The 26,705-nt window shown below is 42.2% G+C and overlaps 1 protein-coding gene across 2 annotated transcripts in view; it reads right to left on the minus strand.

Annotated features, from left to right (window-relative positions):
• The window catches only part of CACNA1I (calcium voltage-gated channel subunit alpha1 I), an 884,757-nt gene that overhangs the window by 121,036 nt on the left and 737,016 nt on the right, over positions 1-26,705 (minus strand). For both annotated transcript variants that reach the window (XM_075833728.1, XM_075833727.1), the window contains exons 18-24: positions 16,470-16,570; positions 9,846-9,969; positions 9,477-9,545; positions 9,158-9,342; positions 7,580-7,706; positions 2,848-2,973; positions 2,659-2,748 (exon numbers count right to left, since the gene is read on the minus strand). In XM_075833728.1, coding sequence (XP_075689843.1) covers positions 2,659-2,748; positions 2,848-2,973; positions 7,580-7,706; positions 9,158-9,342; positions 9,477-9,545; positions 9,846-9,969; positions 16,470-16,570 — 822 coding nt within the window. The remainder of the gene's footprint in view (positions 1-2,658; positions 2,749-2,847; positions 2,974-7,579; positions 7,707-9,157; positions 9,343-9,476; positions 9,546-9,845; positions 9,970-16,469; positions 16,571-26,705) is intronic.

Consider the following 26,705-nt stretch of genomic DNA (forward strand, 5'->3'; position numbering starts at 1 on the left):
ATATAGGAGAGCTGGAGAGGGTTCTAAGGTGGGCAACTAAATTAATAAAAAGGAATGTGAGGTCTCTTTTATAATGAAAAGCTGGAAACATTTAGCTTAATTGGCTAGGAGAAACACCTCAGATGTGATCTTGTTATTATACTGTACTACTTATATCTGCAGTCACATCATTAATAAAAATTAGTGATCCACTTCTATTGGCAGCCATACATGCCCATGACATAGCACTACCTCCACCATGTGTGACAGATGATGTGGTACGCTTCAGATCATGGACCCTTCCTTTCCTCCTCAATAATGTTCCCTTCCCATCATTCTGGTACAAGTTAATCTTGGTTTCATCTGTCCAAAGAATCTTGTTCCAAAACTGGGCCGCTTTTTTTTTTTTTAATGTTTTCTAATAAAGTCTAATCTGACCTTTCTATTCTTGAGTGTTACCAGTGGTTTGCATCTTGAGATCAACCCTCTGTGTTTAAATACATGAATATGTCTCTTGATTGTGGACCGACAATGATACGTCTGTCTTCTCCATGTTGTGAGTGACTTGGATAAATTTTGTAAACGGTTTTTTTCTATACCAAGGAAAGAATTCTGCGTTTTGAGACTAGAAAATAGTTTATTTGGCCACTAATTCAGTTTCTGCTAATCTCTTTAGTTAATTTTATTTCTCAGCTTAATGATGGTCTCCTTTTCTTGCATCGACACCTCTTTGGATCGCATATTGAGAATTCCTATGAACAGCTTGCTAGCTAATTTATATTGGAATCAACTCCAGGCCTTTTCTCTCCTTAAATTGTCATGACATAATGTCGTGGGAACCGACCACACCTGGCTTTAAAACCGCTTATCAGTCAATTGTTCAATTACTTATGAACCCCTGAAAAGACAGGGACTACCTATACAATGGCTGTAATTCCTAAACTGTTAATGCAATATTTTTGCTAAACCCCTTGAATTAAAGCTGAAAGTCTATACTTCAATCACATCTTTATTACTTTGTTTTAAATCCATTGTGGGGATGTACAAAGGCTAAAGGCCCTTTTACAAGGGCCAATTATCAGGCAAACACTCGTTCATAGAACGTTCGTTGCCGATAACTGCCCGTTCATCTGTTGATCGTATCATTTTAGCGTCCTAAAATTAATAATAATGTATGGGGACGAGGGATCGGAGTAACGAGCGCTAATCCCCATACTACCTTTTTGTGAAAGGAGCAAACGAGCGCCGGTGAACGAGTCGTCTCGTTGATTGGCGCTTGTTTGCACGGCCCAGGACCTTTAATGATGAAAATGGTGTCACTGTCCAAATAGTTCTAAACACGACTTTAAAAGAAAGGATATTTTACAGTAAAAGTAGTCAAATTTTGGAATGCTACATCACAAGAGGTAGTAGTGGCAAAGCCAAGAATATAGCTTAAAATATATGTAGATTTTTTTGTAATGACTAATGGTCATGAGAGTTATAAATCATTTCAGTGAACTTAAGTCAACCTAAGTAACTACATAACTCTCTCCTGTTCATAGACACAAATTAAGATAGCAAATGTCCTTAGTTGTGTTATTGGTTTATAATGAATTGCTAATAATTAATTGTGGGGAATATGGGTTAAGTGACAAGGTCATCATAAAACTGTTCTACTGAGGTAGTTAGTTTGAAGGGAATTTATAGGCTGCACTTTGAAAAATAATACTTTATTCTGTGAAATGATTATGACAATAATATCAAGACTAATGTTTGGTCTTGTTGCTCATGTGGCCTACAGCATGTGGCTCTCCAGCTGTTGTGAAACTAGACCTTCAAGCATGCCCTTACAGTTATTGGCTAAACTGTACCGTAAAAGTGAAACTCTAGTTGATATTGTCAATAAGGTCACATTTTTTTCTTAAACAGTTTTGATACATGACATTCAATCTTTCTACAGCTCTGCTGAGAACTGAGGCACTTTTCCATGTTAAACAAATTCTGTTCAGTGAATTCGGCCGTGAAGGAAAAGTCATCTCCATTAATAACTACTGGTAGGAAGTGTTTCTTCAAACACATGTACAGTAACTTTTCCATCAGACATAGAACTCACCCACTGAAGCAAACATAGTGCCCCTTTGTCAACTGTATCTAAGAGGGTGCACAAAGGGGTAATTTGTGATAGATATTCTTAGGTCACTTTGTATCGTAACTTTAACTGTCATGTTAGCCTGTTGAAAAAGATTTAGTTTGACCTATCAGATCAATGCACAGTTTAACTCATACATGCACTGAAAATGACGGTGAATGAATTGAAGAATTTTCAGCTTGGTGGCAGCCTGGGAAGATCTAAACCTTGGGCACAGAGTCAACCCAAATATTGGTTACTACAGTAACATTCAATCAAAACAGTATAAAAGTGATTGAGCAAACAGCAGATTTATATCTATTACCATGTTCGGTATCACATTTTAGTTTTTATTCTATTCAGCTATCATACAGGTTGGTCCAAAATTTTAATAAGATATCGGCATATACATGTGCTCAATAAAATGTAATGCTTACCACCCTCCCCCAAAATAAAATATAGAAGTGGTTTCTGGTATGCAGATATTACTGATATTGCATTCCTTTATCTGAGAAATGTCTGAATACCTGAGTAGCAATTGAATTTATGACAGAGTTGAGATTTTATACCTGTTGGTCCACAGAGACTGCATCTAGTCCATTATACATGATATTAACCCATCCGTCTTTTGATGCCAAAACAAACAGTGACATTAAGGCCTAAAATTAAACAAGATAGTTCAATTATTGATAGAGTACACAATCTTCAAGTGACAATAAGTCACAATGATGTTCTTATCATGTTGCTTTAGGTATTACCTGTCCCAGGTTATCAAAGTTGTACTTGTGATGCACCCACTTATAATTGGCAGCTTCACAATCTGACCTGTTGGTGACGTTTCGAACATCTACACCAAGGCAGTAGAAAAATTTACCCTTAAAAAGCTAAGGAAAACAAGAAGACATTTGTACATTTACAACTAAATGGCAAAATACAGTTAGGCAAGATATTTTAGTAATATGTTTTTAAGGAAAGCCTTAGGGTTGCAAATTAATTGGGGGATATCGACGATGTTGCCCTTGGATCTAGGGTTTATACCCCCTGATAATGGGATACAGATAGTCCAGGAGAAAGAATCTTTTAAGTATCTTGGTATAAATATTACCAGGGATTTGTTTGGCTATAGCGTATATAATATTAATCCACTTATACAAAAAATGAGAACTAAGATAAAGATATGGTCTAAACTAGGGATGAATATGTCGAGGAGAGTATCCCTTATTAAAATGGTACTGATGCCCACTATTTTGTATGTCATGACAAAAGGCCCCATGCACACGACCGCGCCCGCAATCACAGCCCGCGATTGCGTGCACGGCCGGCCGCTGACTGACAGTCGCATACAAAGTATGGGAGCACGGCCCGCAAAATGGAACGGACATGTTCCATAATTCCCGGAACATTTCCACGGCACTGACACCCTTCCGTAGTGCTACGGAAAGGTGTCAGTGTTCAATGAAAGTGAATGGCTCCGTTTTTGCGGACCGCAATTGCGGTCCGCAAAAACTGAGGTTTTTTACGGTCGTGTGCATGGGGCCTAATTGTCCAATTTGGCTGCCTGATCAAATATTTAGAATTATAGAAAGCCTATTTAGGGATATAGTTTGGAGAAGAAGACAACCGAGAATAAAATTGAGCCATTTACAGAGGCAAGTAAAAAATTATACGTGAGAGAAGAGAAAACATAGTTTATACAGAGCTTATTGGGAGGAAGCTCCCTTTTTTGAAGAGCTATTGAAAACAGGCATATTGGCTGACCTAGTGCGAGCTGAGTTCCCCACAGCTACAATGGCTCACAAAGTATCGAGGGTTCTAAAGGAGGAAGTGGGTAATAATGGGTTATGGAATAATGCCCCAATATGGGGGAAGAAATTATTGGGTAACACATTTTTTGACTTACAATATTCATTTTGGGTAAATAAAGGTATTTATAAATTATCACAACTGTATAGGAGAAATAATATTTGTACATATCAAGAATTGAGTATAGATTATGGTCTATCTCCAAAGAGTTTTTTGGATACTTGCAGATTAGATCAGCTCTTGCAACTGTACGATCTTACATAGTTACATAATCAGTACGGTTGAAAAATTCCATCATTTTCAACCAAGAGATGTGAAGAGAAGGGATGAAACAAAAATTCTACACATTGACATAGGAGCTGATATTTTTTTGATCTAGGAAATGATCTAAGCCTTTTTTAAAGCCATCTACTGTTTTCCCTGTGACCAGCTCCTGCGGTGACTATTGCACAGATTCACAGTTCTCACAGTAAAGAAGGCTTCTCGTCTCTGAAGATTGAACCTTATTTTCTCCAGATGGAGGGAGTGCCTCCTTGTCTTTTGTGGGTGTTTTACATGGAACAGATTTTCACTATATTTTTTTATGGGCCATTCATATATTTTTCTATAAGTTAATCATGTCCCTCCTTAGTCGTCTCTTTTAAAGGCTAAATAGGTTTAATTATTTTAATCTTTTGTCATAACTTAGATTCTCCATGCCCCTTATTAATTTAGTTGCTCTTCTTTGTATTTTTTCCAACTCCAGGGCATCCTTTCTATGAACTGGAGCCCAGAACTGAACTGCATATTCTAGATAAGGCCTCACTAATGCTTAGTAAAGTGGTAATGTTATATCCCTGTACCGCAAGTCCATGCCTCTTTTAATACACAACAATATCTTGCTGGCCTTAGAAGCAGCTGTTTGACATTGCATGCTGTTATTTAGTCTATGATCTACAAGTACACCCAGATCCTTCGCAACAAGTGACTCCCCCAGTGTAGCTCCTTCTAAGACATATGATGCATGCAGATTGTTGGTAACCAGATGCATATCTATACATTTATCTACATTAAACCTAATTTGCAAAGTGGACGCCCAAACACTTAGTGTGTCCAAATCAGCTTGCAAATTACGAACATCTTCCATAGACTGAACTATATTACATAGCTTGGTGTCATCTGCAAAATAGAAATAGTGCTATTATTCCCATCCTCTATATCATTAATAAATAAGTTGAATAATAGTGGTCCCAGCGCAAAACCCTGGGATACACCACTTATAACCGGGGACCATTCAGAGTAGGAATCATTAACCACAACTCTCTGGATATGGTCCTTGAGCCAATTTTCAATCCAATTACAAACTATACTTTCTAAACCTAGAGTCCTTAATTTACCCATTAGACGTCTATGAGGGACAGTGTCAAATGCCTTTGCAAAGTCCAAAAACACTATATCCTCAGTGGCCTCTCTGTCTAGGCTTCTGCTCACCTCTTCATAAAAACAAATCAGGTTGGTTTGACCACTTCTGTCCTTAGTAAAACCATGCTGGCTGTCACTTATAATACAATTTTTTTGTCACATACTGCTGTATATAGTCCCTCAATAGACCTTTAAACATTGTTCCTACGTTGGATGTCAAGCTTACTGGTCTATAATTACCCAGGGAAGAACTAGAGCCCTTTTTGAAAATAAGAACCACATTTGCCCTGCGCCAGTCCTTTGGCACTACACCAGTCACTAGAGAATCTCTGAATATTATGAAGAGGAGGGACAGAAAAAAACTGAACTAAGTTCTTTAAGAACACTAGGGTGTAACCCATCTGGTCCCAGGGCCTTGTGCACATTTATTTTATTTAACTTAGCTTGGACTATATCTACATTCAGCCAATTAACAATATTAATCGATGTATTAACAGCACTGGCACCAGCTACATCAGCTGCTCTTTCTTCTGTTATATATGCAGAGCTAAAGAACCCATTTAGTAACTCTGCCTTCTCTTGATCCCCTGTGACCAATTCCCCATTACCACAATTTAGGGGACCTACATATCCGGAACTTGGCTTTTTTGCAATTATATACTTGAATAATTTTTTGGGATTTGTTTTGCGATCTTGGGCCAACTGCCTTTCATTTTGTATTATTGCTGATTTTTTTGCCCAAAGTCCACTTTATTGCTAAACAAGCTAAGATGAAAGGGCTAATTTCCAGAATATATGGAATTATGATCAAAGGAAGAAGACAGGAACTGCCAATAGAAGTAAGAGCTAGATTGGGAAGAGACGTGGGTGATCTTCCGTTGGAACAATGGGTGAGAATAACAAAAGCCATCCCCCACTTGTCAAAGAGTCTTGCATATAGAGTGACTCAACTACATATATTATATTGAGCCTATTACTCCTCTCATAGAGTGCCAATATTTAAAAAAGAATGGGGATCCTGAATGTCCAAAATATCAAATAGCTATAGGGAATCTTTTACATATGTTATTGGAATGTGGGAATATGAAACAATATTGGGGAATGGTGTTGGATCGGATCATCTATAAAGTAACCGTGCAGGAAAATGCTATGGCGTGTATACTTGGTAATCTGGAGGGATTACATTTAAAGGAACCTATAAAACAGGCTATAATGAAGCCGCTGTATTTTTCTAGGAAAGTAATAATGATCAAGTGGATAGGAGTTGAAGCTCCTAATATTGTAGATGGGGAAATATATGTTAATTCAGTTCTCAAATTTGAGTATATATAGTGGTGTAAAGTTAAATGAAAACATAATTTTTTTTACATTTGGTACCCCTAGACTTGGTATATAGTGAATGTGGTAGAGTGGGAGGAGTAGTTATTTAATTATTTGTAATTTTTTTGGACAGCTTATGTTTACACTGGGAAGTGTTTCCTAGGTTTTTCGATGACTCTGTAAGGAAGCACTGATGGCTGGGGATCCCATGACCTGATTAATTCTGACTGGTTTTTATTAAGAGATTAAATTTAAAGAGAATGGATTGTTAAATTTTGTTCAACAGGATATTTAAAAGAAAGATACATTTAAGATTCTTGAAGACTAAAGGATATCAAGCTTATTAAGATTATAGGAGTGATGGGATTGAACTAGCGATTGGCTCTTCCTATTGTTATGTCTATGATGAGAGAGCTATATATTGTAGTATAGGTAGAATTCCAATGCTTTTTTTAACAACTGTTTTGGAAGACCTTAATGCACATGTTTATTTTTGTACTTTCTTTATTCTCTGTGATTCACCAGATGAGGTAGTCCAGATATGCTGGATTTATTGGAATTGTATTTTATAGGTGGATATTAAGGGTTCAGGGAGGGAGGAGGTGGGCTAGGGATAGGGGGGAAGGGTTGGCAGAGGTATAATTATGGTGTTATTTTGTATTTTTTTGAAAAATTGCTAATAAAAAGTTATTTAAATAAAAAAAATATATGTTTTTAAGGGAGATGCCTTATATCCCAAAGTTGGGAGTCAGTCACGCACTCGTAATTAAGCTGCACTGAGCCTCGTTGGCATGGCTATTCTGAAATTTGTTAGGCAAAATGTGAGAATAGAACAAAGCATTCAACACTTAAACCAATCAAAGTGCTGACATTTTATCAACAATACAGTTCTCTGCAAGAAAATATAGAGGTAAATCAACAAATGTTTACAGGGTGATGCTCATATAATATGTCAGAGGATTGTACCTGTACCCCAAGGATCCCAAATATGATGAAGAAGGCACAACAGATCAGGACAATATTTCCAATTGGTTTTAGAGAAGATATTAATGTTTCTACGACCAGTTTCAGTCCTGGAGCTCGGCTGATAACTCTAATTTAAAAATAAAAAATAAAAAAACAGAGATTAGTTACCATCATTCATATATTTTAGAATAATAATATAATATTTTGTATATCATGATATATCAATATCCTTGATGCAAAATATAAGGTGTTTTTTTTTTTTTAACTCTGAGAGCTACACTATATGGCCAAAAGTATGTAGAGACCTGACAGTCGCACTGATATGAGCTTGTTGGACTTCTCATTTCAAAACCACAATATAAATAAAGATTTAGGAACCCTTTTGCAGCTATAACAACCTCCACTCTTCTATGAAGGCTTTCTACGAGATTTTGTGGTGTGTCTGTGGGAATTTGTGCCAATACGTCCAAAAAAGCATTTGTGTGGTCAGGCACTGATGTTAGTCGAGAAGGTCTGGCTTGCAATTGGCATTGCAATTCATCCCAATGGTGTTCGATGGGGTTAAGTTCTGGGCTCTGTGCAGGCCACTCGATATCCTCCTTTTCATAAAGCTCCTGATGCACAGTTCTTGTGCTAATGTCACTTTCAAAGGCAGTTCAGAACTCTGTAGTAATTTATACAACTAAGTATTGGTGATTTTTAAGCTCCATGTGCTTTACCACTCACTTCATTTGACTGGTGACTAAACTGTTGTTACTCCTAGATGTTTCCAGTTCACAATAATAAGACTTAGAGTTGACCGGGGCAGAATGAGCAAATGAGAAATCACAAACTGAATTGTGGCAAAGGTTGAGAGTGTTATGATTAGTCAATGAGCATTTCAGTAGGACACATACTACTACTACTACAAATGTTTGTCTATGAATATTGCATGGCTGTGTGCTTGATTTTATCCACCTGTTTCTAATGGGTGTGGCTGAAACACCTGAGCTCAATAATTAGGAGGGGTGTCCACATACTTTTGTCCATATAGTGTACATTCAGGGTTGTCTGTATGGATGATCCATGAGTAAAGAAGCAACCACCTCCCCCTGTAGCTGGTGCCTGATTTTAGCACATTGTAGGTCTGACGTCAGAACTCTAAAAATTTAATTTTTAACACTATCTATTAAATCTAATGCCAGAACTATGGCCACTTTTCCTAAATTGCAGAGCAAACCAAATTATTTATAAATTTAAGGTAATCTTAATTTTCTCCCCTGTCGACCCCTTTTGACTCTGTAAGACTGGAACACTGACAGCAAAAACTGCCATTATAAAAACCAATGCAGTTTCTAACAGGTCTCCGATGATGTTAGCTGGATAGGGAAGGTAAGTGATTATTGACTGATGAGTTCACTTTCCATGTCCTGGTCATGTGCCCTCATGGTTCTTTCCATGTCTGTTAGACTACATACAAAATATATATCCTGAACTCCCTACCTGTCACCATAACATTGCTTCTTGTAACAGGTAAAGATCAGCACCTCCAGAAAGTCTCATATCAACACTGAAAACCTGGATATGATGTAAATTCACCTTAGAGGTCGTAATGTCCGTAGAAGTCGTAGAACTCTCAAAACTCCAAGAATTTTTGCTCCACCAGCAGATGCCACAGAAACCACAATATCAATTAATGACACAAAGACAAGGAACCCATCTAGGATATTCCAGCTACTGCGGAGGTATGCCTGGTCCCCAAAATATAGTCCTAGAGAAACCACCTGAAGAAAACAATGAAAAGCCGAGAGATAGATTATACTGGAAAAAAAAAAGATAAGCAGCACTACATTTCCATAAAGAGAGGGCAAATATGAATAAATATGTGACTGACTCGGATTTTATTATATAGACATACCTTCAATGTCATCTCAGCTACAAAGATAGCAGTAAATATGTAGTTTGATATACTGAGAAAGAGCCTCTCCTGCAGTAGATAGGGAAATAAGTTATAATAATGGAGACAGGTACAAAAGTTTATGTCATGAGGTTTGAATCTTTATATACATATCAGCTGCAAAGTTATACGAACAAATGCAACTATTTTCTGTCGAGCTGTAACCACAACCTCTAATATGTTATACCCGCCAACAGATAATGGGTTGCAAGTCAATGACGTCTTGAGAAGCAAAGGTAAACAGGATTAAAAAAAAAAAAAGCTGTATTACTACAGTCACTACAAGAAGAGCTGGAATACAGCCTCCAGAATGATAAAAATGATTCTCACCGTACTCTTGTGCTCAATCTGAGGCCTCTCCAGAGCAATGGTGATGCAGTTGAGAAAAATAAACGCGAGGACCACATAGTCGAATAACTTGTGTGCAATTATTGTCTGACACATGATGCGAAACCTGCATGGAACGGAGACAGAGGCAATCACAGAATAAACCAGAGAAGTTGCCTAGAAATGCCACTCCACAAAACCATTCCTTCCGTTAACACTGCATATCAAATAATAATCATTGTGGCCTAAATGAAAACAGATAAGCACTTGTATCATTTGTGTCTGTCAGACCAGATTGAGGATTCAGTGGTTGTTGGATTATATTCAAGCTTATGTCGTGCAATACTCCAGTAATTAAAACTTAATGCCAGAAAGCTAAATTGCATATTTTGGCTTGCGAGTGCTATAATGAATGATCTCATTGTAACATACAGTGATTTCTGTGCCACAACATCCTTGAAGCTGCTGTCCAAGGTCCTGGAAAAACCTCTCAAGCTTGTAAATTTCTCGCTTAACTCCGAGCACAGTTATTTCTGCAGTGCTTGAACCTCATCTTATAGTTTCATGGTAGTTAGTGAACTAGAAGGAGTGGAGCAGGGAAAAAGCATGATGTTCCATGAGTGCTTTCAGCAAACGGACGAAAGAAAACAGCTCCTGAGTTTAATCAAACAGAACCTCAAAATGCTTTAGAGAGACGTAATACATATCAATAACCATAGGAGTCCAGAAATGTAATCTAAAAACATAAATTACTGCACTGATCTATTTTCTGTAACACTGCATAAAGGCAAGAGTTATAGCGTTTATATATTATGGCAATTTGGTTCCAAAACAAAGAGACTTATTCCCATGTACTCATATTTTGAATTTGAGTAATTTTATATGGAATTATTACATATTACATTTTGTATCACTTAATCACAGATTTCCTGGCTGATAAACGAGAGCTGGTCGACGATGCACCATGTCAATCAGTGCTTGTTAGCTCCATTTACACAGGAAAATGTGCTGCCGACTGGCGACCATTTTTTGGCCTCATAAAAGAAGTGATAAGTCGATGAACGACCATATGCTAACTGATCGCTGCTCTTTTTATACAGGGCAATGAAATGATCGGGAGTTAGTGTCCGTATGAACGCTTGTCCGCCCAATCATTGGCCCGTGTAAAAGAGCTTTAATTATACAATTTCTGTTTCAGTAAATTGCATGCTGAGTTTTGTTTTAAGTAAAAAAAAAAGTTTTAGTCCGTCAAATAAAATATATAAATTCATAATTTACCGCATGTGGCTAAAGGGGCTTTTTGGTTTTAACAGCTCAGTCTCAGGTCATTCTAAAACAGATGGTCATGTGGGGTCTGACTGCTGGGTGCTAATAGATAAGCCAGCCAAAAACTAAATATTTCATATAATATATGGCATGAATGAATAGCCCAGAACCCTTCCCCCCAAACATCTGTAAGGTGGGTACACTCCAGGCAAAGCTTTTATACTGATTTATGCCTAGTGCAGGACTGTAGAGTGGAGGGGTGCATGACACAAAGATTCAAAGAGCACCATAGAGAGACTGTTAGACTATGTTCAGCATTATGTATTATACCAAAGGGTTTTACCTATGACAGATCTTGTCCTACCCACTTAAAATGCAAAAGTCACCATCATGAATGTAACTAAAATATTTAATTTACAATCTGTTTTTATTGATAAGCTGTTAGGGATCTGCCAGGTACTTCATCTAGCTACACTCCTGGGATTAATCAATCCACACCTGAGGCCAGACCTGTTCGACTGACACCTTCTCCCACCAACCAGGGTGGCAGGCTCAGGAGTGGGAGAGCCTATCGCGGCCTGGTCTCTCGGAGTTAGCTCCGCCCCCTGCCCTTTATTACCTGCCCTGTGCTCTCCCTCAGTGCTTGTAATTCTTTTGGATTCCTGGCCCCACTGCTGCTTGCTCCAGCCTGCTTCTGCCGTGCTTCTGCCTTGCTGCAGTTCTGCTTGACCTGCTTTGCTTGCCCTGGCTTGCTTCTGTCTCCGTGTCCGCTCGGGTGTACTCACTTCGTCCTGGTCCTGACTGTTCGTTCGCCGCCCCGTTTCCTCGTGGCGTTCCGTGGCTACTGCCCCTTCCCTTGCGTGTTCCCTGTTTGTCTTCCTGTGCACTTAGCCAGCGTAGGGACTGCCGCCCAGTTGTACCTCGTCGCCTAGGGCGGGTCGTTGCAAGTAGGCAGGGACAGGGCGGTGGGTAGATTAGGGCTCACTTTCCCTTCACCTCCTTCCTGCCATTACATAATTACAAGCCCTTACCTAGTCTACCATTTCTCCTACGCTGACGCTATCATGGACCCCCTTGAGACCCTGACCCAGCAGATGCAGGGCCTCTCCCTACAGGTCCAGGCCCTGGCCCAAAGGGTCAATCAGGGTGACGCTGCTTTAGTAGTACCCCTCACCTCACCTCTAGAACCCGACCTCAAGTTACCTGACCGGTTTTCAGGGGACCGTAAGACGTTTCTCTCCTTCCGGGAGAGTTGCAGACTGTATTTCCGCCTAAAGCCCCACTCCTCAGGTTCCGAGAACCAGCGGGTGGGTATCATCATATCCCGACTCCAGGAAGGGCCCCAAGAGTGGGCCTTCTCCTTGGCTCCTGACGCCCCTGAACTTTCCTCTGTTGATCGTTTTTTCTCTGCCCTCGGACTCATTTACGACGAGACTGACAGGACTGCTTTAGCCGAGAGTCAGCTGGTGATCTTACGTCAGGGTAGAAGACCGGTTGAGGAATACTGTTCTGATTTTAGGAAGTGGTGCGTAGCTTCTCAGTGGAACGATCCGGCCCTAAGGTGCCAGTTTAGGTTAGGATTATCTGACGCCCTGAAGGATCTGCTGGTTAGCTACCCCTCGCCTGACTCCCTTGACCAGGTTATGGCCCTAGCAGTACGACTTGACCGACGTCTCAGGGAACGTCAGCTAGAACGCTTCAGTGTGCTCCCCTCTGACTTTTCTGCGATTCCCCCCGAGGTCCCGTCTCCTCGCCCCTCCACGGAGGACTCGGAGGTACCTATGCAACTCGGGGCCTCCATGTCCCCTCGACAACGTAGGGAGTTTCGCAGAATGAATGGTCTCTGCTTCTACTGTGGGGACGACAAGCATCTACTGAACACCTGTCCCAGGCGCAAGAATAAGAAGCCGGAAAACTTCCGCGCCTAAGTGATCATCGGGGAGGTCACTTGGGCGCACAGGTATTTCCCGTTAATGTGAAACGCAATAAAATTTTGCTTCCCTTTCAGGTCTCGTTTGCTGGCCGGTCTGCCACGGGCAGTGCTTTCGTGGATTCTGGCTCATCTGCTAATATCATGTCTGTGGAATTTGCTATGTCTCTAAAGATGCCTTGTATTGATTTACCTTATCCTATCCCTGTAGTAGGAATCGACTCAACACCCCTTGCTAATGGTTATTTTACTCAGCATACTCCTGTTTTTGAACTCCTGGTTGGCTCCATGCATTTGGAGCAGTGCTCTGTACTGGTGATGCAGGGATTATCGTCTGATCTGGTTTTAGGCCTTCCCTGGTTGCAGTTGCATAATCCCACATTTGATTGGAATACTGGGGATCTCACCAAATGGGGTAATGAATGTCTGATGTCATGTCTTTCTGTTAACTCTATTTCTCCCCGGGAGGAGGTAAACACACTTCCTGAGTTTGTTCAGGACTTCGCCGATGTGTTTTCTAAGGAGGCCTCCGAGGTGTTGCCCCCCCATAGAGATTACGATTGCGCTATCGATTTGGTGCCTGGTGCCAAGCTTCCTAAGGGTAGGATATTTAATCTTTCATGTCCTGAACGTGAAGCGATGAGGGTGTATATCCAAGAATGCCTGGCCAAGGGTTTCATTCGCCCCTCGACTTCTCCTGTAGGTGCTGGCTTCTTCTTCGTGGGGAAGAAGGATGGTGGTCTTAGGCCGTGCATTGATTATCGTAACCTGAATAAGGTCACCGTAAGGAACCAGTACCCACTTCCTTTGATTCCGGATCTTTTTAATCAGGTTCAGGGAGCCCAATGGTTTTCTAAGTTCGATCTACGGGGGGCATATAACCTTATCCGCATCAAAGAGGGGGATGAGTGGAAAACTGCGTTCAACACACCCGAGGGTCATTTCGAATACCTGGTCATGCCCTTTGGGTTGTGTAATGCCCCTGCTGTCTTCCAGAATTTTATTAATGAAATCCTGAGAGAGTACCTGGGTAATTTTCTTGTTGTGTACCTTGATGACATACTGGTGTTTTCCAAGGACTGGTCCTCCCACGTGGAGCATGTCAGGAAGGTGCTCCAGGTCCTTCGGGAGAATAATCTGTTTGCTAAGACTGAAAAATGTGTCTTTGGGGTACAGGAGATACCATTTTTAGGGCAAATCCTCACTCCTCATGAATTCCGCATGGACCCTGCCAAGGTTCAAGCTGTGGCGGAATGGGTCCAACCTGCCTCCCTTAAGGCGTTACAGTGTTTTTTAGGGTTCGCCAAGTATTACAGGAGATTTATTGCCAACTTCTCGGTCGTCGCTAAGCCTCTTACGGACCTTACCCGCAAGGGTGCCGATGTCCTCCATTGGCCCCCTGAGGCCGTCCAGGCCTTTGAGACTCTCAAGAAGTGCTTTATCTCGGCCCCCGTGCTGATTCAGCCCAACCAAGAGGAGCCATTTATTGTGGAGGTTGACGCTTCCGAGGTGGGAGTGGGGGCCGTCCTGTCCCAGGGTACCAGCTCCCTCACCCATCTCCGCCCCTGTGCTTACTTCTCTAGGAAGTTTTCGCCCACGGAGAGTAACTATGATATTGGCAACCGCGAACTTCTAGCCATTAAATGGGCTTTTGAGGAGTGGCGGCACTTCCTGGAGGGGGCCAGACACCAGGTAACGGTCCTTACGGATCACAAGAATCTGGTTTTCCTAGAATCGGCCCGGAGGCTTAATCCTAGACAAGCTCGGTGGGCACTATTCTTTACCAGATTTAATTTCTTGGTTACCTATAGGGCTGGGTCCAAGAATATTAAGGCTGACGCTCTGTCACGTAGTTTCATGGCCAATCCTCCTTCCGAGAAGGATCCCGCTTGTATTTTACCCCCTGGTATAATCGTCTCTGCCACGGATTCTGATTTAGCTTCTGATATCGCGGCTGATCAGGGTGCAGCTCCCGGGAACGTCCCTGGGGACAAACTGTTTGTTCCCCTGCAATACCGGCTGAGGGTACTCAGGGAAAACCATGACTCCGCTCTATCCGGTCATCCTGGCATCTTGGGCACCAAACACCTCATTACCAGAAACTATTGGTGGCCTGGGTTGCCTAAAGATGTTAGGGCTTACGTCGCCGCTTGTGAGGTTTGCGCTAGGTCCAAAACCCCTAGGTCCCGACCTGCAGGCCTACTACGTTCCTTGCCCATTCCCCAGAGACCTTGGACCCATAAGTTGAAATGGCTCACTTGCCTGCAGTGCAGTAGGAGAGCACTGAGCGGTCTGTGCCGCCATCGGGGAGGAAAGTGTTCAGGCTGCAGTATGCCGTTACTTTGCAGAGCCTTTTACTTCAGAAGACATGGCTTGATGGCGGAGTGAAGCTGTCTCCTGTTGTGATGACGCTGGTAATAGATTCTGGGGCAAGTTCAGCAGAACATTCAGTGAGGTAGATTTGGCAGGTCCTCAAATCTGTGTGTCTGGATGTCTCCATAGTGTAGAGGTCATTACCGATAGAGCAAGATGTCGCGTAGATATGGCAGGGCAGAGCGGAAAGTCATAGGCCTATCCATGTCTGCCACCAATGATAATTTGAAGCACCCCAGAAAAGTTTCTAGTGCAGTAGGGTGTCTTGCAAGGGGACCACAGAGATTCCCTTTGTTTCTGTGGCTCAATCTCGTTGGCAATAATTAAAAAAGAAGCTAAAAAAAACCTGCTTATTACGCCTAGTTCACACTTAGTTTTTTTACCTGCCTGCGCTTTTTTTGCCATGGTTCTCAGCAGGGTTTTACGCTTGTGGCCAATGATGACCGCGGGCAAAAAAGTCACAAAAAAACAGGAAAAAATGCTTGGGAATGAGCGCAACAGGTTATTTCTGCCTCCTATTGATTTCAATGGGAGGTCAGAGGCGGAACCACGGCAAGAAAGGATATGCTGCTTTTTTTTCCTGTGAGCGGCTAAAAGCCGCCTGGGAAAAAACAAACGCCTCTGCCTCCCATTGAAATCAGGAAAGCATATCTTGCTCTGCCAAAAAACTCTTGTGCCAACTATAGGTGGTTACCAAATAGGTGGTCTATACCTTATCAAATCAACCAGTAGCCTGCTCTGTGCTGATTAGGAGCAACAGCTCCACTGTCTACAGATGGGTATGCCTGATAACGCAAGTCATATTTTGTAACTTTTTAAAGAGTTGGATATTAACCTACAGGGTAGCCACCTATAGGTGGCATTAGAGAGACAAATTTGTACCTTATTGAGTAGAGCTATTTTGCATACTTTTTCTCAGAGAGCAATGCCCTATAGGCCCCCTACTAACTGGATCTCCACAAGGAGAATTTGTACCTTTCAAGAGGCAGTGGGCTTGACCATAACAAACATATTTTCTCTCCTTAGAAGCATGCAACAAAAAGGCCTCGATACATTACCTGTTTTGAGGTGAGAAAAGGAGTATGGACCAGTCTTCCCGTAATTCACACCAATCTGGCCGATACACTTCCATCATTTTTCTGATTCGGAAACATAAACTCTGTAGGGAAAAGTAATAATATCTCATGATGAAATACTGTACTACTCCTTTTTTTTATTTTCACAAAGCATACACAAGTCACTTGTTAACATGTAATTGGAGCTGTCATCTGCTGCCACCATTTAGCAATGTGTCATTTTCTTTTGGTAAACTCTCTGAGTATGTCACAGTGTTTACTCTACAAAATAAAAAACACTATTACTTTCTTCTGTCATTAGCCCATTTCATGTACATACTTGGCAAAGATCCCTAGAAGAGTAATACCAAGCTAGATATGGTCACGTTTATGATCATGTCTTATTCAATAAGTAACCCTGTCTGTGACATGAATACAGGTCTAAGTGCTTAGTCTTTGTGGGCTAGCCGTCTAAGTAATCACATTATTAATTATCTCTTGTCATGCGTTCCAATGTTATTGTACCATATAACGCATTCATAAAACAAATTACATATATTGCTTTCAGGATGCATTAAGTTTTGTATCCTCATCAGGAGTGAAGAAGAACATAATTATATAAATGTCATGCTGACTAGGGATGCACGATGCATCAAAACTTCGATACTGTTATGATACTGTGCATCCCCAAACGGTTCGATACCGTTGTTTCATGTATTTCGATACTAAGCTGTGCCGCCGCACAGCTCAGTATAGTAAGACATGAATGAATGAGGGCGCGGCTGCAGCTGTGTAATACAGTCATTGCCGCGCTCCTGAGTCCTGAAAAGTGTGCGTCGTCAGGATGTGGTAATGCTGCCGGCGCTGCACTAATGATTGCCGGTACTGAAGACAGAACATGGCGGCCGCATTGCAAAACACCCCCATGTTCTGTCTTCAGTGCCTGTGCCGCCGCTCATTAGTTTAGCGCCAGCCGCATCACCTCATGCTGACCGCGCGAGCACTTACTGTCAGGAACGGGGCAATGGCTGTATTACACAGCCGCAGCCCCGCTCTATGACGGCGGAGATCAGAGAAACCTCATCTTCGCCGATATTCCCCTGAATGCTGCGATCACAGCGGACTGCAGCATTCATGGGGAAGTGAGAAGGGGGGATGCCCCTGGATCGCGTCACAGGGAATTCCTGTGATGCGATCGAGGGCCACACCATATATGGGCAGACAGCCCAGGGTCTATTGAAATACCCCAGTGCTGTCTTACCATATTTCCTGTTGTTAGGGCATACTTAGGTATGTCCTAACAACTGCCTGTGTACTATCCGTACACAGGCTAATGTACTGTAATATAGATATACGCCAGTACATTAAAGTTTAAATATAAAGTAAAACCATAAAGTAATATTAAATAAAAAAATATATACATACGCCTTTTTTTTTTACAATAAACATTAAAATAAGTCTCAATACATAAAACATACATATTCGTATTTGCGCGGCAGTAATAACCTGCACAACAATTTGTTTGCGTCATTTATGATGTGTACGCTGTAAAAAAACAAAAAAAAAAACTTTTCACTTATTAATGTAAGGCACGAGGTGTGATGAATTTAACCTCCATGTGCCTTACATTAATAGTAATTAATCCCATCATGTACCTCACACATTAACCCATTATGACTGAGAAACATGATGGGGTTAATTACTATTAATGTGAGACAAATGGAGGTTAAATTTATCATCACACCACGCGCCTCACATCAGAAAATAGAAGAACTTTTTTTTTTCATTACTGTTGGCAAAGTATCGAATTGGTATCGAAATCGCAATACTAAACGAAGTGTCGGTATCGAAGTCCAAATTCTGGTATCGTGACATCCCTAATGTTGACTACATCACATAAGTAACACGTTTGTAGCAGGTAATACGGACATATGTGCAAGCGAAAGAGACTCTGAATGTGTATATGCCCACATAGAGTACCAACAAAGTAGGCACTGGTGTTCCAGTTAAGATGGCCACTTTGAAGAGGAAAAAGTTACAATAACACTCCGGTCAGCGAGCCCAGTAACAGCTGTAGGTAGCTCTCTGGTTTTGAAATTTAAATGAAACATTTCTGGGATGCACAACTTAGATGAAAGGGCTGCACCATGTTATTATATCATGTGACCGCTCAACAGTGACATCACATGGACAAGCTGTATAAGCTGTACATACAGCAATGGGTTTTCTAAATCAAAGAAGCATTAAAACATAACTTATAAGCAACTTAAATTCAGCTAAGTTCTTATCACATTTTTTAACCTGTTAGTGACCATAGCCTTTTTACGGCGCTGCATCGGAATAAACAAATAGATCAGGGAGCCGTTAAATCTCCCTGCTCTCAGCTACCAGAGGTAGCTGAGGGCTGGGGGCATCTCTGCTTGAACAGGTGAGATCGATATTAGTATCGATCTCACCCGTTTAACCCACTCAGATGCGGCACTCAATAGCGAGCGCCGCATTTGAGTGGTTTTGGAGAGAGGGAGGGAGCTCCCTCTCATCCCACTGACACAGAGCGATAAGATCGCCAAGTGTCTGTGTCTCCGATGGCAGCCGGGGGCCTAATAAAGGCCCCCAGGTCTGCCTGTAGTGTGAAAAAAAAAATGAAAAACCCACTTTTTCTCCTTACAAACTTCTTTATTATTAAAAAACAAAATAAAGTAAAAAAAGTTACACATATTTGGTATCACCGGGTCCGTAACGACCCCAACTATAAAAGTATTAGATCATTTAATCCGCACGGTGAATGTCGTAAAAAATAAAATAAAAAACCATGCAAAAATTGCGGTTTTCTTTGCATCCAGCCGTAAAAAAATGTGATAAAAAGTCGCATCTACTCCACAATGGTACCAATAAAAACTACAAGTCGTTCCACAAAAAAAAGCCCTCATACAACTGCATCGGCGAAAAAATAAAAAAGTTATGGCTCTTCAAATATGGAGACACAAAATCAAGTAAATGTGAAAAAAGTGTTTTCACTGTATAAAAGTAGTAAAACATACAAAATCTATATAAATTTGGTATTGCTGCAATTGCAACAACGTTATCGTGTTATTTATACCACACGGTACACAACGTAAATTTAGAACGCAAAAAAGTGTGGCAAAACTGCAGTTTTTTTTCTATTCCCCCCCCCCCCCCAACAAAAAGTTAATAAAAAGTTAATAAAAGTTAATCAATAACATACCGCAAAATGGTGTTATTAAAAATTACAACTTGTCTGTGACTGCACAAGGTCACGAACCGTCATCAGGGGAGACGGAATTTGGTGCAGAGCTTGCATCCCCTCACCTTTCCTCCATGTTTGATATGAAGCAGAGGTAAGAGAGTTGCGAGACAAAAAAAGGGCTGCGTTGGGATTGTTAAGCCACAGAAGGGAGGTAAGGGACATGCCTATGGTGGCCTCCTCCATGGGAACCCCAAGTCTAATTGAGGTATTATCAAACCACTCAGTTATCCTGGCTAATTGTACGGAGTGGTAATAGGATTCAATATCCGGAGCCCTAGCCCCCCTTAGCGTTTAGGACGGATAAGAGTGTGAAATGCTATTCTAGGTTTAGTATTATTCCAAATGTATTTAGAAAACTGTTGTCTAATGGCAGCAAAAAAGGCTCTAGGGCGGGGAATCGGGAGAGTTTGGAATAGATAAAGGAGTTTGGGGAGAATAATCATTTTATTTTTTTAATCAAACAAGTTTTTATTGATAATACAACATCTGTTATACAGCCTGTACATTTTTTACAGTACTTTACAGAAAACAAATAAGAATAACATAACCTCACCTAAATATTGCAAAATTTCTTCAAGTGCTTTATGGCATGTATACAACATCTTTGTTTACACCGTAACCTATTTCTCCCCCCAACTAAACTACCCCCCTCCCTTGCAGTACCCCTTCTCTTTCCTGATTTTTCCATCACTCCTCCTCCGTGTCTCCTCCATAGTAAACCAATATTCCATCAGACCTTAAACATGCATGTGTGTCAGCCCCCCTCCAAATCTCATCTAGTGATCCGCATTGCCATAGGCGTGCACCCATTTACCCCATTGTTTCTCGTATTTCTGAATTGTCCCTCTTTTCAGATATATCCGATGTTCCAGTGATACCGTGTGATTAACATATCCAACCAGTTCAGCTACTTCCGGGGGATCCGCCTGCAGCCAATATTTTGCGATTAGTTTCCTAGCATGATACAAAATCTTTTTAATAGACAGTAGCTCCACTCCATCCCCTCCTTCCTCCCCAATACAACCCAGTAAGAATATTTTAGGTTCTATTGGGAAATCTCTCCCATATACGTTAGACACCATACTTTTAACTTCCTTCCAATATCCTTCTAGCAGCGGGCAGCTCCAAAACATATGCTTTATGTCCGCCCCATCAAACATGCACCTGGGACATTCCTTAGTTGATCTAATGCGCATTTGCCATAGCACCTTAGGCGTCCTATACACCCTGTGTAATAGAAAAAGTTGTGACCTCCTGTGCGTTACACTAATAGAGAGTTTTTTAGATGATCCCAGTACCTCTTCCCAGTCTTCATCCCCTATAGGCCCTACATCCTCTTCCCATTTACGTCTGATCTCCACCAACGGGTCTCCCAGAAAACTAGAGAGTAGCGTATTATATAGCACCGAGATAATCCCTTTAGTGTCTTTTGCCCCTAGTACCTGCTCTATCCCTCCCATGGTGGAACAGCTCAAATCCACCAGTCTCTCTTGAGCCTGCGCCGCATGCCTTAATTGAAGATATTGGTAGAACAGCCGATGTGGGAGTCCAAACTCCTCCTGTATTCGAGCAAAGGGTTTAAAAACACCTCCTTCATACAGCTGGTATACATATCTAATCCCTACTTGTTCCCAGTCTTGAAATCCTTCCAGCATATTAAATTCCCATAGGTATGGATTGTCCCATAAAGGCATATAATTGGAGCATCCTGTAACCCCCAATAATTTCTTACTTTCCCACCAAACTCTATGTATTAATAGTAAAGTCGGCTTCCCTCTTGCCTCTCTCTTTAATTTATGGGATTCCATGGCCTCTAATACATCCGTTCTCTGACCCAAATAATACACCAGTTTCCCACTAGAATCCCACTCCTCCCTATTCTTCCAGCCCTTAAGGTGTTGTAATTGGGCCGCTAGATAATATATCCATGCATTCGGAATGGCTAACCCTCCCTGTTCTACTGGTAGTTGTAGCTTGTCCAGTTTTATCCTGGGGATCCCCCTTTTCCACACCAAGTCCCTAAACAAGTTATGGATTCTCCTGAACCAGTATTTAGGCAACCACACTGGGGTATTATGCACCACATAAAGAATCTGGGGCATCAGAATCATTTTGATGAGATTTGCTCGACCTAATGCTGACAATGGTAGCCCGAGCCATATTTTGGTCTTATCCGTGAGTTTGCTCAACAATGGTATCACATTTAGTTCAATAAAGTCCTGCACCCTCGCCGATATCATGATTCCCAGGTACTTAAATTTCTGTACACACGGTACCTCAATTCCTCCAATCACCAACGGCGTATCTATTGGCTGGAGTGGCAACAACACCGACTTATTCCAATTAATTTTTAGTCCTGAGAATCTACCAAAGCGCTCCAATACATTCATTATCACTGGCAGTGAGTAATTTATTTCCCCCAAGAACATCAAGATATCGTCTGCATATAGTGCTATGCGTTCCTCCAGCTCCCCACAACGAAACCCTTCTATCCCTGGATGCTGTCTTACCATATTGGCTAGGGGTTCAATTGCCAACGCAAATAGTAGTGGCGAAAGTGGGCATCCCTGTCGCGTCCCCCTCTCCAGTCTGAAGGAATCTGACATCCTTCCATTTGCTCTTATCCTAGCTACCGGCTCCTTATATAATAATTGTACCCATTTTGTAAATTTCTTTCCAAAGCCCATCCGTTCCAGGACAGCCCACAGATACCCCCACTCCACACTATCAAACGCCTTGGCGGCATCTAAAGACAGCACTGCTCTACACCGAGCATCCGGAGCATCTGTCTGCAGATTCAGGAAAAGTCTACGTAGATTAACTGCTGTAGAGCGTGATGGCATGAATCCCGACTGATCCATCCCCACAATTTTAGTCACTACTCGCGACAGCCTATTAGCAAGTACTTTCGCTAAAATTTTAATGTCCGTGGTTAATAGAGATATCGGTCTGTATGAGTCAGGTTGTTTCCGATCTTTCCCTTCCTTGGGGATTACGACTATAACAGCTTCGTACATTGTCTGCGGTAAACGCCCCCTGGTGAAACTATCCTGGAACACTTCCAATAACTCCGGCAGAACCGTCTCCCCATATGTTTTATACAATTCAGTTGGTATACCATCTATCCCTGGAGCCTTTTCGTTTGCCATAGAACTTAACGCTTCCTGTATTTCTTCTAGCGTAATTGGCTCTTCCAATCCCTCTCTCTCCTCCTCCCCCAGGGTGACCCATGTCATTTCTGCCAGATATTCTGACAGCAGATCCTCCGAGTAGTCCACCTTAGTACGATACAGTTCCATGTAGAACGATGTTAACACCTCTAATATATCCCCTGTTTCTCCAACCAGAGTCCCGTGCACTGTCTGCAACTGATGAATGAACGCACTTTCCCGCATCGGCCGTGCCATATTTGCTAACAGTCTGCCCGCCATTTCACCCTCCTCATAGTATTTTTGTTGTAAAAATAGTCTTTTATTAGCCGCTTGCTCCAGCTGATGTTCCCTAAGGAATTTCTGAGCAACCTTCCATTGGGCTAGTGTTTCCGCAGTGTTATTAGTAACGTGCCTCTCCTCTGTTACTGTGACCCTGTCTGTCAAATGTTGACCCATTTGTCGCGACTTAGTTTTAATGAGCGAGATCTCCCGTATATACACTCCCCTTATAATCGCCTTCATAGCATCCCATAAAATATCCATAGGAACCGTACCTTTATTAAACTCAAAGTATTCTCGCAGACTCATATTTATTATCTCCTCTTCCACTAACCGTATCCAGAACGGGTTCAACCTCCAGTGCATTCTCAACCCCCCCATCTCTGAGCTTGTTCGGAGCTTAAGTAACATTGGGGAGTGATCAGACAGTGCTCGTGACAAGTATTCCACCCCTTCCACACATTCCATCCCCATTCCATTATTAAACATTAGGTCTATTCGTGATAATGATCCATATGTAGATGATACACACGAATATTGCGTAGCAGAGGGCCATTTTGCCCGCCAAATATCTGTAAACCCAGCCTCCATCATGTACTTTCCGAATCTCGTCAGGCCAGTATCCCCCACCCCTCCCCCTTTTGGAAATTTATCCCACCCTTTGTTCATTATGTTGTTGAAATCTCCCATCAATATAGTCGGTAACATAGGCCACCCAGCCAGTTTCTCCAGCACCTCTCTCATCGGACCCACAGAGTATGGGGGAGGCACATATAACACCACAATTATACATTCCCAGTTAAACAATTTACAGTGCACCCCAACATATCTACCTGCCCTATCTTTAAAGGAATCTATACAGCTAAAAGGCACATCCCTATGAACCAGGAGGCTAACCCCCCTTGAGTATGTAGAATGAAAGGAATGGAAACTATGTCGGATCCAAACCCTATGCGCTTGCTGCACCGTGTCAGTAGTAAGATGAGTTTCCTGCAAACCCATCACTCCAGCAGACTGTCCTTTCAGGTATTCGAAGATAGCTCGCCTTTTTGTTACCTCTCCCATACCTCTCACATTCCAGGACAGAAGATTTACCCTACCCCCCATCTAAATCTGTTTTGCATTTGACAGTGGCTATTTCCATTACTCCCAGTGACAATAACAATGACAATCAGAGCGTACTGCGTTTCAAACTCCCTTTCCCTCCCAAACATCCCCCCTCCCACCACCCCCTCCCACTCAACTTTCCATAAACATACCCTCCTCAGAGGGCCCGGGCTGGTGAAAAAAACTTCACCACTATGACCATACAGCTTCCCTTTCACATTGTAGAAATCCATCTGTTTCTACAATTTAACCTCCAAAACCAAGAACCTCCCGCCACCTTCTCCTCAATAAACAAGTAGCATTTTTATGACTCCTATATTCAATTCTGCCTTTAAACTGACAGCATCTTTCCTCTCCTCCCGCCAACAATGAGATATAGATATCATCTTAATAAAAATCAACATATAAATGCAGAAAATAATGCCTTATATTCTTGCGCAAGTCATCTTCCTTCCACAATAGCAGAGTCCCGACTTCATCCATCCATTTGTTGATCACGCCGCCGCTTCCTCCGGATCATGTCGTAGGCGAGCCTCGTGACTATCCAGCCACCGTAACGCATCCTTCGGATTTTCAAAGAACTGTACGGATCCTAATGCCGCCACTCTGAGCTTAGCCGGATACAACATGGAGTACTGAACTCGAAGATTCCTCAGTCGTCTTTTAATGTCCAGGAATTGCATCCTCCGTTTCTGTATCTCCGCAGAGAAATCCGGGTAGAACGACACTTTCACCCCGTTCACTCTTATATCTTGCCTTTCTCGGGCCTGCCGAAGAATCAGATCTCTGTCCTTATAATGAAGCAATTTCACTAGCACCGGTCTCGGTGGCCTCCCAGGTGGGCCCGGTCGTGTGGGCACTCTATGGGCTCTTTCCACCGCAAACAATGGGGTTAGCGATTCCTTGCCAAAAACCTCCAATAGCCATTTTTCGAAGAAAGCATCTGGATTGGACCCCTCAACTTTTTCAGGGATGCCCACCATCCTGACATTGTTTCGACGCAAGCGGTTCTCCAGGTCATCGGTTTTTGCTAAAAGATACGAAACATCCACCGCCACAGCATTCACGTCTCTCCTCATAGGCAGTATACTGTCTTCTAATTCGCTGACCCGACCCTCCACCGCTGTCGTGCGTTCCGACACTTTTTGAAGATCATGCCGTATTATGGACAAATCTTCCTTAATTCCCCCCACCTGGCAGGTAAGTTTAGCTAGCGTGCTATTGCTCAGGCTTACCGCCGAAAATACATCTGCCAGCGTTGGGCCCGGTTTGTCCAGGGTCTGTACGTCTCGATCCAATCCTCCTCCTGAGTCATCTGCAACAATCTCCCCATTCTCTTCCTCCTCTGCCTCCATTTGCGCTCGCAGCGGTTCAAATCTGGATCCGGAACGGCCAGCCTGCTCCTTCCCTCCATCCGCCATCCTCTCCCTCTTATCACTTTTCACAGGGGTTTTCCTGGCAAAGCGTTCCAGCCGCGATGCCGCCGCCCTTCTCACATCCCTGCTCACTGCATAGGAGCACATGTCAGCGCCATCTTGCGCCCCCAGCTCACCGTCCTCTGCCGTCTTGGATCTCCTGGACCGGGTCATCACAGCCTCCGATGCGTCCAGAATTACGTCTCCCTGATCACAACAGTTTCCCCTCTCTTCTCAGGTATGTCTCCGGTAGGAGAAGCGAGTCTTAGGATGATTCTGCAGGATATCGGCAGCGGGAGCTCCGGTTTATGCCTCCACTCACATGCGCTGCTAAGCCACGCCCCGAGAATAATCATTTTAAGTAAGTTGGTTCTACCAATCCATGAAATATATGGGATATGCCAAGACAGGATAGTGGCTGTAATCTCGGAGAGTAAAGGTGTGTAATTGCATTGATACCAGTGTTCAGGTGAGGGAGTTAAATTAATTCCTATGTATTTTATACTATCTGAGCGCAGTAGGAAGGGGGAGCTGAGTTTCAGAGACTTTAATAGAGATTGTTATTCTAGTTTGGGACTACTTCCTAAACTTCCCCACTAGGCCTGATGTTCTTGGAGCCCTCCCTCCTTCTTTCTTTTCCCTCCTTTTCTATCCTCTCCTTCTCTACCCCCTCCCCCTTGACGTTGGTGCAAGTGGTGTGAACATACGCCAGGATGCTCATACTTCCTTTTTGTTCTGTTTGTATGATATGTTCTGTTTAATATTGAGATAACGCATTGTACATACAAGTCTTCTTATTGTGAATTTTAACAATTACTCATATTGTATGTACTTAGGTGCTTCTGCGTATATTAATTTGCATTTTGCCTCTCTGTAAAAATTCAATAAAATTTTATTTTACAAAAAAATAAAATACAATTACAACTTGTCCAGCAAAAAACAAGACCTTATACAGCTATGTCAACGCAAAAATAAAAAAGTTATAGCTCTTTGAATGAGACGATGGAAAAACATAAAA

Source organism: Rhinoderma darwinii, chromosome 7 (genome assembly GCF_050947455.1).
Source record: "Rhinoderma darwinii isolate aRhiDar2 chromosome 7, aRhiDar2.hap1, whole genome shotgun sequence".
Lineage (NCBI taxonomy): Eukaryota > Metazoa > Chordata > Amphibia > Anura > Rhinodermatidae > Rhinoderma > Rhinoderma darwinii.